We start from the raw sequence: 15679 nt of genomic DNA, 5'->3' as shown, positions 1-15679 counted from the left end.
ACACCAGGAGACAGCGCCTGGTGCCGCAGTTCCTAACGCAATAGCGGCACGCAGCTGCCAGGCGCCTTGCCGCCGAGGCGAGCCCCTGACGCTAAAGCTTCTCGGGAGACGGTGGCGCAGTACGTCACGCTCCCACGCCCCTCAGCGCGAGGGCTGCCGGTCGCGCGGGAAGAGGCGGGGCGAGCGGCGGTTGGCTCGGCCGGCTACGGGTCCAGGCGCGTGCCCCGTTGCCGAGGTGACGGGGCGGAAGCGGTGGCTGCTCCGCGCGCCATTTTCAAACCGTCGATGCGGCCTAGGTGGCTGCGCGGGGTCTGCGGAGCGGGAGTGCCGGTCCCGGGGAGCGCGGCGGGTGGGCAGCGCCCCTGTCCGCCGGGGCGGGGTGTCCTGTGGGGGAAGTAGGGAGGGCGCTGCCGGCGGGACCGGGGCTCCTCGCAGGCGGGCGGCTGGCTTGGGCTCCCGCGGTCCCGGCAGCGGCCGTTGTAGGGGCCCTGAGGCCAGCGTGGCTCTGGGCCGCTTCCGTCTGTTCTGTTCTGCCCTGGGGAGCGCAGATTAGCCTGGGCAGCCTGCCCCAGCGTCTGGCCTACACGCTGGTGTCTTGTCCCCTCGGGGTTCTGCATCCCCCCACTTCCCCGCCGGAGCCGTATCTCTGCCGGAGCCTGCCTCAAACATCTCGGCTACTCCTTAGTGGCTCACCCTGCAAGAATTTGTTTTTAACGGTATGTCTGGTAAGAGCGACCTGGAGGGAGGGCGAAAAGTGAAAATAAACCTGCTTAAAAAGGGACTGACTGCCCCTCTGTGGGTATAGATTGGGGTTGCTGAAAAAAAAGCTTCCAGTTTGGGGAGCTAGGTGATGAGCAGGCTCATAATCGATAGGGTTTTCTTGTACTGTAATTTAAACTTACACGTTTTGGTGACTCTCTAAGGAAGAAATCTGTTTTTCTAGAGCAAGAGTTGTCTTTGGTGACACTTCATAGGAAGCGTGGTGTGTGAATATCTAGTCAGAAGTGAACTCCCAGCAAATCAACTTGGAAACAGACTTTGCTAAAACAAGCGTAGGCTCATTCAGTGTATCTTGAAAATGATGTTGCGTTAATGGCGTTTCACAATACAGCCTTCAGTGTGCATGGACTGTATAGAGGCACGTATTAGAGCGTTACTACAGTCAAATGTTTGGTCCCCTAGGTGCTTTTTTTTATCTGGGTGAAAACAAGTCTAGTTCTTTACAGTAGAATGAGCTACATGACCAGTAATTACAGGACAGAAACAGATGTTTTGTAAACACAGGTTAAACAAAAAAAAAAGCCATTAGCATATCAGTTCTGATGAATGAAAAACGCATTTTGGTATTTCCCAGAACTGAGACTGAAACTCTGGTTCATAATTGTCTTTGGTGTTAATGTTATAGACTCAATAAAGAAATTTGTTTCATAGCATATAAATTTGTCTGTGCTAATTTCTTTGTGTTCCATTGTCAGGTCTGTAGTTTTATCTTCCGCATGGCTTAATGACTGTATTATGTCTTCCATGGCTAAGAAACATCTTTGCTCTGCTTTTTTTATTATTGCATTTTCTTATTGATAACACAAGTACTGCATCTGGAACAGTTCTTTAACTATACTTGCCATGAATTTTGCTGCATTTTTTTTAGACTGAAAGGAGGAAGGGCTTCAATGTGCTAAACCTTTTCTGCTTCATATTCCACTTGTAATGGTTAGTCTAATACCTATTAACATTGCTTCTTTCACACAATTTTATGCAAATTGATTCTATACTTATAACCTAAATGAACTGAAGTTCCATTATTGTCCATCTTTCATGTCAATGAATGCACCTCATGTTGGGGGTGTTGATTGATGAAAAGCTAATTCATCTAATTTGGAAGTTATATTTTCTTCCTAGTGGAACTAAATTGCATGAAATATTTAAATAATGGATGATGTGAACTATTTATGCAGCTAACATAGCCTATCTCGTGGGAAATACCAAAGTTGTTAAGAGTGCTTTTCAGTACTCTGCAAATTTACAGACAAATCTAGTAAGTTCAACATACCTTTCATCATGACTCAATTGTGATTCACAAGGCTATTAAGTTTCTTTAAAGAAAAGGATATTCTGGATTGAGTCGACTGGGTAAGAATAATATAGAAAAGTTGGATTTCCAAAAAGCTTTTGAGAAAGTTCTTTACCAAAGGATTTTAAGAAAAGCAGGTCTCTCTCAGAAATGGAGAAAAGGTCATTTAATAGCTCACTAAGTGGTTAAAAGAAAGGGTAGAAAGTACTACCTTATGGTGAATGTGCAGAAGATTTTCTGCTCTTTAACAGTGCTCAATGATCTGAAAGAATGGGTTAAACAGCAAGGGACAAAATTTGCTTATTATATGGACATGGGAAGAGCAGTCCAAGGGTTGCAGAAGAGTGTCACTGGAGTGAATAATAAAGTGGGAGTTAAGGAACAGCGTTAGTAAAGGCAAAGTAATACACATCATGGGCTCTGAAGTAGCAGTTACTGCTCAGAAAAAGAGGTGTGTCACTGTGAATGCATCTTATTGATGAGCAGTAAGAAGGGCAAACGATAAGTTACGAATCATGAATAGTGAAGGCTACAGCAAAGAATCTTTATGGTTGCTGTATGGCTGCTGAGAGTGACCTCAGTCTCAGAAAAAGCATGGAAAAGAGACAAGCTGTACAAGCTACCAGAAAATTTTGGAAAATGGATTTGCTAAAAATGCCATCGTGAATGACTGAAAGCATGAATAAGGAATTATTATTTAGTATGTCTTACAATAAAAAGAAAAAAAGGAGGAGGGTTGCCCACACCCCTATTAATTTATGATGTACTTTTCCAGACATACGATTAAAATTAGAAATTCATTGCCACAAGCTATTTTGATGTAAAAGTGCCAAAGATTCAAGAAAACATTTAAACATGTTTAAGAAAGGTCTATCAGGTATTATTATAATGATTTAAGTTCAACTTTAGGCCCATCAAGTCCGTGCACTATAGGCTTATAGAAAGAGAGGGTATGGCTCATGGTTTTTTTATGTTTTTATACTCTTGCTGTGGCAGCTCTCAGAGACATGGGGTATTGGATCAGACTGATCTTGGATTCACCTGAATCAGTACAGCAGCTCATATATTCATTTTATATTTCCAGAAAACCAAATTTTCCTGTTGGAGAAGTTACTAGATACTTTTTTATGTCATGATAAGACTAGTGATAGACTTTAAGTTTAGGATATGAGATTTATGCTATGGTTGTCCGTAATGACAGAGGCCTGGAATTACTGACACATAATTTCTTTCCAACAAAGAGTGTACAACGATTATTGTCTTTGAAGACTTTAATATCTGTGTTAAGCTCTCTGAAATAACGACCTTCCCCAATTATTATTATTTTCATTCCTGGACATCTTTTGGACCTACACTCCAGCTACTCATTTCCTGCACTAATTTTGGATCAGATGTGGCTCTAGGGAATATAAGATAATAGTTTTTCTAGTTTGATTCTGGTGCAATAATGTCTTGAATTAAAAATTCCCAGTCTTTAGGAAGGAGGGTGATTCAACCAAAAAGCTGTTGGTACCTCTCAGTACTGGAGTAACTACACCTCACTTAAATGTCCATTGCAGTGATTTAGCCAGATCCTATATCTACTTCTTAGCCACAGTTAACTGGAGCGCTAACATCTGTCCATCTATTTTCTCCACAGTTACTGTAGAAAAACTATTCCCTTACAAGCTGTGACACAGTTTTATTCTTGATGTTTCTTTTGTAAAACTTTCTCAATATGTTTGGTAGAAAAATCCTTTCTCTTTCTGAAACACAAGCTATTAAATCAAGTCCGATGAACAATTTTAAACTAATTTAATCTTTTTAACGGATACGGTTCTTCTTAAGGAGAAGATGGGCTCTAGAGCTATCAGCTTACTTCTGTAGTAATATAAAATGTAGTCCTGGGACTAAATCTAGACACAATAACACAGTCACTGTTTTCCTGAATTCAACACAGAATCCTCAACGCTAATGCAGAAATACCAAGGTCTCATCCCTTTTAGCTTTAATCTTTGGCTGCCAAAAGAGAATGAAGAGCATTTAGTACCCATTAGTACGTTGACTTCCACTTAGTACAGTTACCATTTGGTGGAAGGGAGTGTGCCGCTGCCTCCTTCAACCATCCCAGTACAGTATGTAAGGGATTGTGTTCCATGCCATTGCCTAGTTACTATCTCAACATCCTGAACCTCTTCAAAAATATATTTTGGCAGTATCTGGAACAGGTGCTGTGCTCATAAGACTGGTGATTTTCTCTCATCTGTGGAGCAGTACCTGGCAACCACAGTCCTGTTGCTAGACTTATTTGTAGTGTTTTGATACAACAAGATGAAATCTTACTTTCCACCTTCAGACATGAGAGAAACTTCTAGGTTTTCTCATTTTATTATTCATAAATTATTTTATTTCAAATACCTACATATATTTATTTAATATATTTCTAAAATCTGGGGGATTGTGAAACAGCATGGTTTAAATGATATCTGTATTTTATCCCCTTTATATGAGATGCAAACAATGCTTCCTCGGATTGGTAGTTTGGCTGCTGAGGTCTTTGCAGCCAGTAGGTTAATACTGAAACTTCTGAAGTAATGTGAGGGAAAATGTTTTACAAAAATAACTATTTTTCAAAAATATTTCTAACTATTGAAAAGATGTTTTCACATATTGAGGAACATCAACTTTAGTATTCCATTTCTTTTCTCATTCTATCTCTAAATCCGGAGGGATGTAATGATGTAAAAATTCTTCCTCCCTCAAATGTACATGGCAAAACCAAAATTCTTATCTGGATTCAGATACAGTAGTGCTGATCCAGCCCCATTTAGGTCAGGTTAATAATAAAAAGATAACTAAAAGTCAAAAGGAAAAAAACCCCTCTGATCCTTGAACTGTATTTTCCAGAAAACGATACAAGTGGGACTATAGTACACTGATCTGTTTTCTCTTTCTTGTTTTCCCTCACAGAAAAAAGACGTTCAAAGTTAATCTGTCTTTAAATTTTACACATTTTATGCAATTTTACAAATGGTTGGCATAAGTTTGTTAAATACTGCCTTGTAAACTTTGGAAGTAAGGTTTATATATGAAAGAAAAAAAGTATATGCGTTTTTTGACAATTTGATTGTGGAAGATACCATGATGACCGTGATTCAAAAAAATCAGAATCTACTTCTTAGACTTCCCACAGAAAGATTTTTTTCAGAGTTCAGTTCTCACATACCGGAAAAAAACCACGTTCGTACTCTAAGATGTTAGGAAAAAGAAAACTAATTGCCAAGGCAAATATTTCTTTTTAAAGAAATATTATATACATTTATAATATGTTTAAAACTTTTTAGTTGCTCTATTGGTTTACTTAAATTTTAAGGATGTGCTTATGCACTGTATTTCCTATACAAAAAATGCTTTTTCCATTACTTTTTTCTGTATTATTCCTTCTTTAAAGGACAAATGCTGTAACAGACAATCTTTTGCAGGTGTCCTGTTTTTCTTGATTGTGACAAAAGCTGCTTTGGAGGTGTGTTTGCAATGACTACAAATGCAGAACGAAGGTTCATTAATCTCAGGAAACGTCTGGATCAGCTGGGCTATCGGCAACCGTTGGGAGTGGAGAGTTTACCTTTGGTGGAAAAGCTTTTTAGGTATTCAAAAGGAGATTCATTAAAAAACTTAATAATCATATAGTAGGTATTGTTTGTTTGTTGACGTATAAGAAAGAATGCTTACTCTGAAGATTATTTTCAAGCAATGTTATTTCAGAGCTAACATTCAGTAAAATTGTTTTTAAGGATCTGTGGTCTAGCAAAATTCAACTTTTCTAACCTCGTAAGAGAACCAAGAATAGTCAATTGATATGTGCTTAAAGGACGCACTCTTATAACTGTTTTTCTTACATGAATGTTCTCTTTGCCTTTCTTTGACCCCGTTTGTTCTACAATTAACATGGTCTCGGGGAAAGGGTTTTGTTTCTCAAGTCATAATAAATATTTGCATCTGCAGTGTAAATAAAGGCTGGTAACATTTCTAACATATCTGATGCTCCTTTTTTCTAGTGACCTTGTTCATACAACTGAGAGCTTGCGCAGTGCAAAGTTATCTGCTGGAAAAACTGAAAAAGAATGCAGCAATTATGATGCTGTTTTGGAACCTTATAAAACAGAGAATGCTAAACTTACCAGGGAAAATAATGAACTACATTTAGAAATATTAAAACTGAAAGAGCAATCTGATCGTCATGTTAAAGGTAATATAAAAATAATCATACTTTTTTTTTTAAATCCTTCTGTGCCAAAATAAAATTGCGTACAAATCTGTAGATCCTTGATCTGCAGATTCATTTATCTTTATTTATGAGTGTGAGTGGTCATTGACTTTGGTGCCTTTAATGAATTAAGGCTCATGCACAGACATTTCTTTTGTAGTTAAAAAGCTTCTGAGGTCTTGCAAATCATTGCTTTAATCAAACATGAAAATGTTAGAACTTTTTAACATGTACTTTCAAACCATGAAATGCTACTGTTTTAATTTAAAATAAAATACTGCTGTTAAATATGCTTTTAATCTACAAAGGGCTTTTATTTGTATAACATGTATAAATATATATTTTTGTGTGTTTGTGTGCATATATACATACAGGTATGTATGTGTATTTGAAAATTTCATGTTATGGAAAAAGAATATAGGATTCTCTTCACATCTATTTTGGTGCTACTAGGAGAAATAATAATGAATAAGAAATATAATATTGCTTTTTCTTGCCCTTGAAGATTTGAAAGCCTCCTTAAGGAGGGTTGAACATGAAACTGCTGACTTGAAATTTCTGAATAACCAATACGCACATAAAATTAAAATGCTGGAAAAAGAGAACAAAGCCAAGACTGAAAAAATTCAGCAGCTTCAGGAGAAGAATCTACAGGCAGTGGTGCAAACACCTGGTGAGTGTAAAGAATCACAGATATTTTAACTCTTCTCCAGACTATTTTTGGCTCTTCAGAATATAATCTCTTTTTTTTCCTCTAGGAAAAGAAGTTACTTCAGTAAAATAACTATCCAATAGAATAACATTACTTTTTGAAAGTTTTGGCTCTGAATTCAGTCTTTTTCTCTGTATGAAAGAAGTTCATTAGCACATCACTTGTGTTAGGGACAATTTGAATACGAACTTAGATTCAATAGAAGACTATTAAGTTAAAATATGACTGGAAAGCATTGTTATTCAACAGCTATTTTTTATTTTTTTTTAATGCAGCACCTAATTTAGTCAGAGACAGATTGTTTGACACTTGAATCTTTCTGACAGCTAATTGATGATGTGTGACTAATTCAGATTTTTGTAACCAAGATCTAAAAGTAGCAAGCTGCAAAATATGTCTACAGACAAAAATCCCCACCCTCTGAAAGCTTACAGTATTTAAAGGGTCTTTTGATAACTTAAAATGTTCTGGATGTTACTTTCAAGTTAATTTGTGTCTCCAGGGTTTTCTTTTTTTTCAATTTTTTTTTTCAAGCTAAGGGAAATAGTAAGAAGCATTTTGTGAAATTTTGAAATTGTCTTTTCTTTCCCAGTCATTGAATTGCCTATATATTTTTGGCATCCAAGGGAAATTAATAGCTAGTTAGAGAAGTATTTTAATTTCACCTATTTTTCCACACCTTTCTGCATGTCATGTCCTTCACTTCAAAGATACCATGTTACATTTTTGTCCATCTTTTTTTGCATACTTGCCCCTTGGTCACCAGTCTTCTGGGATTTTTCTGTATTACATCATAAAATATTACAGGTTCTTATTAATCGTGTGATGAAGAGTAATTGTTCCCTCTGGAAATAATACTGTGTTTTGCTTTGTTTTTAATGTAATGTCACCATGCAAGCAAATAACCTACTCTGCTTGATATGCTTATAATATTCATTCACTGAAATGACAATAGGATAGAAGGAGAAAAAACATTACTAAACAATGCAAAGGTTAGTTCAGTCATAAAATAGTCCTTAAATGTGAAAACAAAAGGGTCTTTTGTGATGTTTTAAGTTAGCTTTTTTTAGTAAGGTAAATCACTAACTGATTCAACAAGTTTGAACTATGGAATATCTAGAGTCTTAAACACTGGGGAAAATGACTTATACTGAATTTGCATGTGTCCTTATAAAACTGAACTTTCACAAAGCTGATACTAACCTGCAAGAATGGTGTTGTCTAGAATGTACAATTTTTATCAGCTTATTACAGTAAGATTAAAATGGTGAAATGTGCCAGTTCAGAAGCAGTAGAATAAACAGGAAATTTCATTATATGTTAAAGATGACAACTCCCTTGCTTTAACTCCAAGTAATGGGAATTTGGGTTTGGGCTTTTAGGTGGCAGAAAAAGAAGCATTCCCTTCAGGCGTCAACGCATGCAGATAGACCAGCCTGTCCCTCCATCAGGTGTTAGTGCCTATCCAGTTCCTCAGCCAGAGGACCTTATGTTGCAGACCTTCTTCAGGTGGCTGATAATCGGTAATCTAAAGAACTTTAAATTTTGAAGAATAGGTGTTCAATATCTGCAGTGATTTTCCAACTCCCACCCTCCTTCTGCCTTTCAAATTTGCCTCAAACAAAATGGCATTTCATGATATTTTTAAGAGCACTATAGTTCTTAAATAGGATTTGCTTAGTGATTGACAGTGCTGCCTGTGACAAAGTTGCAATGGATACTTAATAAGCTGCTTATTTCCTTAAAGGATTTCTCTTAAGATTTTATACTGGTTTTACTGTTATACCTAATTTTAGATTTGGTATTCTGGAAAAAAGCTAGGTGTAATGTTTTACATAGGAGTAAATTAATTTTTCTTATTTATTTTGGAAGACTAAAATATTCTTGATTTTTTGTAATACTACTTTTGGCTTGGGAACCTCTATTATGAAAGGTTCCAGTCAATTCTTTTTTCTTATTTAGAATATATCTGTAGACAGTTTACATGGCAAGGTGTTGACAGCAGGGGGACTGCAGGGGTGGCCTCTAAGAAGAAACCAGTGGCTACCCTATGCTGGCCACAGCCAGTTCCACCTGGCTTCAAAAGAGACCCACCACAGGTCACAGCTGAGCCCATCAGCCAAGCTGGTGGCTCCCCTGTGAAAATGTATTTAAGAAAGGGTAAAAAACAATGCTGTGCAGCAGCAGTGAGAGGGAGGAGTAAGAAAAATATGAGAGAAACAACCCTGCAGACACCAGGTCAGTGAAGAAGGAGGGGGAGGAGGTGCTTTAGGCACTGGAGCAGAGATTCCCCTGCAGCCCATGGAAAAGACCATGGTGAGGCAAGTTGTCTGTGCAGCCTGTGGAGAGCACCACATCAGAGCAGATATCCACACTGTAGCCCATGGAGGACCATGTCGGAGCAGATATCCACACAGCAGGCAGCCCATGGAGGACCCCACACTGAGGCAAGTGGATATGCCCTGAAGGAAGCTGCAGCCCGTGGAGCAGGCTCCTGTCAGGAACTGCAGCTCATGGAAGGAGCCCACGCAGGAGCAGGTTTTTCTGGCAAGAGCTGTGGCTTGTGAGGGACCCACGCTGGAGCAGTCTGTTCCTGAGGGACTGTACTTTGTGGAGATGATCCATGCTGGATCAGTTCCTGAAGGACTGTATCCTGTGGGAGGGACCCCACGCCGGAACAGGGAACAGCATGAGGAGGACAGAGCAGCAAAGCTGAAGTGTTACGAAGTGTTACGAACTGGCCACAACTCCATTCCCCATATCTGCTGCACTACTTGGGACAGAGGGAGGTATAAGTGTCTTAAGTGAAGCAGTGAAGTTGAGCTTGGAAAAAGTGGAGGGTGGGAGGAAGGTGTTTTTTAGTTTGTTTCTCACCATCCTACTCTATTTCTAATTGATGATAAGTTAAATTTATCTTCCTTAAGTCTAGTCTGTGTTGCTCATGACAGTAATTGGTAAGTGATCTCCCTGTCTTTATCTTGACCCATCATCTTATTTTTTGAGATGTTGAGGAGGGGGAGTGAAAGGGTGGCTGCTTGGAGGTCTGGCAGCCAGCCAAGGTCAACCTCCTACAGTATCTTGAATAACAGCTTCTGCATTAATATTTTGTATGAACAAAACTTTTTTTTTTGTGAAATATTTACATTCAGGAGCAAAGAGAAAATACTAATAATTGAATTGTTTGTGTACATATGATTCTTCCATGAATCCACATAAACAGTATGTTGCTACATTTTAGAATTCATGAACTTCAGTCAGAAGTAACAGAGCTACAGGAAAAACTGGAGATATCTGAACGTGGAATGAAAATTATAGCAAACAGGTATGTTTACAGATTTTTTTTTTTATTATTATTATTTGGCTGTAGTAGCCATTGCAATAGCCTTGATCATAATTTCTGTTTTGTCTTCATTGGGAAAGCATTGTAGGGCTTATGAAATACAATTATTCTAACTTGCCTACGTTGAGCTATTTCTCTTCTCTGCTTTTGGAGACAGCAGCAATGATAAAATACTTGCCCAGTGCTTTTGCTGATACATTTTGTGTATTAAAATTACATTAAATAAGCTAAACTTGATGATCATAAGTAGAATTTGTGTATGTCTAGGGTTTTTTAGTGGAGAAGCATTAACTGGTTCAAAATACTAATTTGATCTACAGATATCTTAGGATAATTTTTTTCACTACTTGGGCTGGTTATATTGTTTTGATTTTTAATTTTTGAAAGTTATTTTATGAACAATAGATTTTACAATATTTTAATTAAAATGGATGGCACAGAAGATACCAAAGAACTTTTTTTTTTTTTTTTCCCCCTTAAAGGTTGAGCTAAGAGACAAAGAAATAGAGCGCCTAATGCTAGCATTGGATGGTGGGCGTTCTCATGAGGTTATCTCTCTGGAATCAAGAAGCAAAAGTAATGAGAAGCTTATCACACATTTAAATTTGCAGGTAATGTATTTATCCATAGAATCATGGAATGGTTTGGGTTGGAAGGGACCTTACAGATCATCTAGTTCCACCCCACCCTGCCATGGGCAGGGACACCCTCCGCTAGACCAGGTTGGCTCGAAGCCCATCCAACCCGGCCTTGAACACTTCCAGGGATGGGACCTCCACAATGTCCTCTGGGCAACCTGTTCCAGTGCCTCACCACCCTCACAGTGAAGAATTTCTTCCTAATATCTAATCAAAATCTACCCTCTTTTAGTTTAAACCCATTACCCTTGTCCTATCGCTGCAGGCCCTTAAAAACAGTCCCTCTCCCGCTTTCCTGTAGGCCCCTTTAGGTACTGGAAGGCTGCAATTAGGTCTCTCCAGAGCCTTCTTTTCTCCAGGCTGAACAATCCCAACTCTCTCAGCCTGTTCTCACAGGAGAGGTGCTCCAGACCTCTGATCATCTTCATGGCCTTCCTCTGGACTCCCTCCAATAGGTCCCTGTCTTTCTTGTACTGGGGACCCAGAGCTGGATGCAGTAACTCCATTATTACTGTTGTTTAGTCAAAACTAGAAATACTAGCAATCTAAAACAACCACAAAACTTCTAGCTCTTAAAAAAATCACTATTAGATATAAAATTAATCAATTCAACTTGTTTTGCTTTTTAGGTGGCAGTGTTTCTTGTCTAAGGAAAATTTATTTTTTGTTTTAAAAGTCTGTGAGAATGGTTTTGCTAAAGAATTCTGTGACCTCACATCTGTATGTAGTACCCTTAATCTGAGAGTATTCCGAAAATTTCTGTGTGATATACTGTTTTCACCAAGTTTGAAAATACTTACTTTCTTCTGATAATTTTTTCATTTCCCCCCCACCCCCCATAAATGCCATTTATGTTTTAGGAACTAACAATGGTCTATGTACTTATGATAAGAAGTAGTCCTGCAGATAATCTCATCAGATAGTGGGGAATCTTCCTAACTGAATTCAAATGGCTCCCAACTTTACTCCAATATAGACTTACAAGGAAAGGATAAGCTCACGATGATGTTGTTTGTGTTTAATGTGCATTTTAGCATGCATTCGATACTGGTCTCAGAATGAGGATTTTAAAAAAAAAATACAAGACAGGCTGGAGTACAGTTCATGTAAAGCACATCTCTGGATTTACACCATCAATTCTCTGTTTTTCCAACTGAATTAGACATTTTGCATACTGATTGTGCATGATGTACAGTGGCATGAGCGCACACATTGCAGTTTATTAGCTTAGGTTCAGTGCTGTAAAAATATAGAATGAGCTGTGACTTGGAAGCAGTACATTTGTGTTCGGTGATCCTGAATTAGTAGTCATGCTGAACGCAAACTGATTGTACAGAGAGTGAGCCTAGACCTACATAAAGCTGGTTTTGGGCCATCAAGACTATTTGCTCAGGCTTAGGCCAATATACCACTTTTATGACAATAAGTGGATGGATATCTCTATGTAGTAGTATTACATGACTATGAGAGCGCTCAGACTTTCTTCTGTGTCTACAGTAATACTTCTTTCTGGAGTTTTGAGGAAAGTTGTGTGGAGATGGAAGTGGAGCACCTCTGTTATCTTGAATCTTTCAAGATACTCCAGGCTTCCATTTTCCTGGGTAGTGTAACTTATTGTGTATATTTTTTATTCCTACTCTACATCCCTTCCTCTCTTCCCTTTTTTCTCAGGGAAATGTATACTGGGAAGAACAATGTCTGTAGAGCATGATTTCTGAGGATGTTTACGGTGCTGGGATATGTCGGCGGCAAGATAGGCTTATGGAATCTGATCTGTAAAGCATCACTTTCATGAGGGTGTAACAGTGAGACTAAGCCTAGCAAATATAGTACAAAGGTGGAGAGAAGAATGTGTCCTCATATCTTCTGAAATTCAGGGAAACTCTGAGTACACTGGGTCTGCCGGACTGATGCCCAAGACAGATCTCTATACAGATCTCTGATTTTCAGTACTTTATTCTCAGAATAAACCTCAGGTTTTGGAGACTATATAAAGAACAGTGTAGTAATTAATTCCTTCATCTTGCATCTTTGTAACATCTTTTTTCATGTTGATAAGCATTAAGTTCTAAAAATAGAAAATTAACAGGATGTCTCTTTTTTACTATGGATATAGAGATACTGTATTTCAGAAGATTGGGAGGAACTTTTGCTAACTAGTTTAACAATACATATTAATGTTTTAATGAAAAATATCTTTCAGATTGAATATCTTCAGCAAACAAACAAAGAACTTGAAAATCGCATTCGAGACCTCTTGGACACTAAACAAAATGTGACTAGTGAGGTAGTGCATTTAAGCAATAAAAATGAAGAACTGTGTCAAGAACTGAATGAAATAGACCACTTGGCACAGCAGTTGGAAAGACACAAGGAAATTGTGCTCGAGACTGCGGATAAGGAAATAGGAGAAGCAAAGGTAATCACTAATGTATTACAGTGTGAAGGATCTGCTCAGCTCTTAGGAGGCTTTATATCCTTTAATTGCAACAAATGACCTATTGGCTTGTAAAGGATTAAAAATTATTTTTTTCAAATTTACTTAATATGTTACAGAATTTCTCACTAAAAGATGATTAATCACAGCAATTTTGTCTCTTTACTGTATTAGTGACATGACTTTCGTTAAGAGGCAATCTGTTGTCTTCTGTTAGCTTAGTATGAAACAAAATTCTGTAATACAATACTTACAACAATTGATGGGTAATAGATATTTGCAACAGTGATGCCTGTGTTCAGAGGGTTTTTTTCTATGAGGAGTCATGCAATAAATTATTTAATTGTTGTGCTCTAAAAGAGCATGGGTGTGTATACCACAAATTTTTTGTGCTTTCAGTTTTCATAGGAGCTTTGCAACTTAAAGTTTGGCAGGTTACAAGGAACTAATTATACTTTATTTCTTACAAAAATAGTCTGTTTCCTTTTTTTTTTTGTAACAAAAGTATTGTTGTCATTTTGAATATGTAACTTTTAACATATAGGTTAATTTTGGTTGATAGAAAGAAATTGAAAGAAAACACAGTGAAATACAGGATCTTGAAGAAACAATAACAAAGCTTAAATCAGTAAGTAAAAACACTTTCAGTTCTTGTTTGTAGCATTTTTATCATACTGCCATCCACATGATTCTTTCATTTCTTATAAAAATTAACAATTAACAAGAGAACTTTTATAGTACCCCAAAACTCTATTATAATAAATTACTGATTAAGAAATGAAAGAGCTAAAGCTACATATTGTTGCAAAAATAAACTGAAAGAAACCTCTGTAGACAGTATGGTTGACAATGTCCTTATTGTACATTTCCTTATTTCTGCTATCTGAAGTTGTCGGTTCCATGACATAATAATTTTTACCACAAATGAGTTATGGCCTCCTAGAAGATTATCTTCATTTAGAAACTACTTCATCTCTTATCAGCATGTGAATAATTATGCAATACTTGGCTTGCTCAGAAACAAAGCATAGTAGCCCTGATGAAAACCATCAGTATTATCAATTCCTTGAAGACCATACTCTTTCCAGCATATAGAAAGTTATGTAGTACTTGAGTACAGTGTTTTGTTTTAGTATTTCTAGTGAACTTGAAAATACAAAAATATTTCGTTTTCACGGTATCAGATCACAGGAAAGCCATGCCAAATAGCATTTGATTAGCTGCAGGGTTGGGTTGATTGAGATGCTGTATTGTGATGTACTTTAACACCAGCACTGTTAAATGCCATTAAAAATTATATCTTGCTTTAGTTATTACTTTTTTTCATGTTTGTATCCCACTGTCCTTCTGGTTGTTTTCTTGAATTAAACAAGAGTTAATCTTGCTTGTTTTGTTACTGATTGCAAACTGTGTCAAAAGTAATGCTTACTTTGATGTAATAAAAAGTAGTACAAAAACAATTATGGCCTTTAACAAATGTTAAAGCACACAATGTCCAGGTTAAACAGAAGTCAACAGTGTTGAATATTAAAAATTTAACAAAATGTTAAATAATTTTTTCCAAATGTCTCTATTGGCACTTCTAATTTTTGTAATAATACTTGTTACTTCAGGAGTTGTGCTCATGTCGTAGGGAGAACGAGAGACTGAGTGAAGAACTCTTTGGAAAAGCAGATGATAAAGAGAATCTTGAGCTGTTGTTAAACCAGCTTGAACAAGAGAAACAGAGGCTGACAGGAAAAACAGAGAACTTAGAAATAAAAGGTAAATCATCAAATACAGATTCCTGTAAATTATCTTCCTATAATTTTTGAAATAGAAAATCTTACCTAGATAAGATGCAGTTAATAATACTAAAAGACTTGATGTATATAAATTAAAGGAAGACTGTAGGTCTTCAGTCAGAATTGAAGTGAAATCTTCTGTCGCAGAAACATATTTTCATTCTGTATGTGAGAAGTGAAAGTTGAGCTTTTTACTGCGATCCCACAGGACATTCTAATACTAATACTATGACAATTTCATACAAAATAATTTCTTTTGTCCAAAACTGGTTTTGTTCTCTGTCTTTCTGAGTGAATAAATTCAGACTGTTTCTTGAGAGCTTTATCCAGCTGGGTCTTGAAAACCTTCAGGGATGGAGATTCCACAACATCTCTAAGCAACCCATTCCAACGTTTGTTTATTCTCAGAGTAAAAATGTTTTCCCCTGTATTGCTTGTAATTGCCTGTAGC

General features: G+C 37.3%; 1 protein-coding gene across 1 annotated transcript in view; it reads left to right on the top strand.

The window, feature by feature from the left end:
- Window positions 1-219: 219 nt before the first annotated feature.
- Window positions 220-15679, top strand: part of CEP135 (centrosomal protein 135) — a 37130-nt gene continuing 21670 nt past the window's right edge. Inside the window, 12 exon segments of the mRNA XM_075752125.1 lie at window positions 220-716; window positions 5533-5697; window positions 6109-6299; window positions 6823-6990; window positions 8412-8510; window positions 8513-8552; window positions 10268-10335; window positions 10338-10351; window positions 10852-10980; window positions 13211-13426; window positions 14007-14072; window positions 15058-15208. Coding sequence (XP_075608240.1) covers window positions 5585-5697; window positions 6109-6299; window positions 6823-6990; window positions 8412-8510; window positions 8513-8552; window positions 10268-10335; window positions 10338-10351; window positions 10852-10980; window positions 13211-13426; window positions 14007-14072; window positions 15058-15208 — 1255 coding nt within the window. The 5' untranslated portion in view covers window positions 220-716; window positions 5533-5584.

The sequence above is a fragment of the Balearica regulorum genome, chromosome 4 (assembly GCF_011004875.1).
Source record: "Balearica regulorum gibbericeps isolate bBalReg1 chromosome 4, bBalReg1.pri, whole genome shotgun sequence".
NCBI classification, from domain to species: Eukaryota; Metazoa; Chordata; class Aves; order Gruiformes; family Gruidae; genus Balearica; species Balearica regulorum.
Note: the sequence above shows the minus strand (reverse complement) of the source record. Positions and strands in the feature narration are given on the sequence as shown.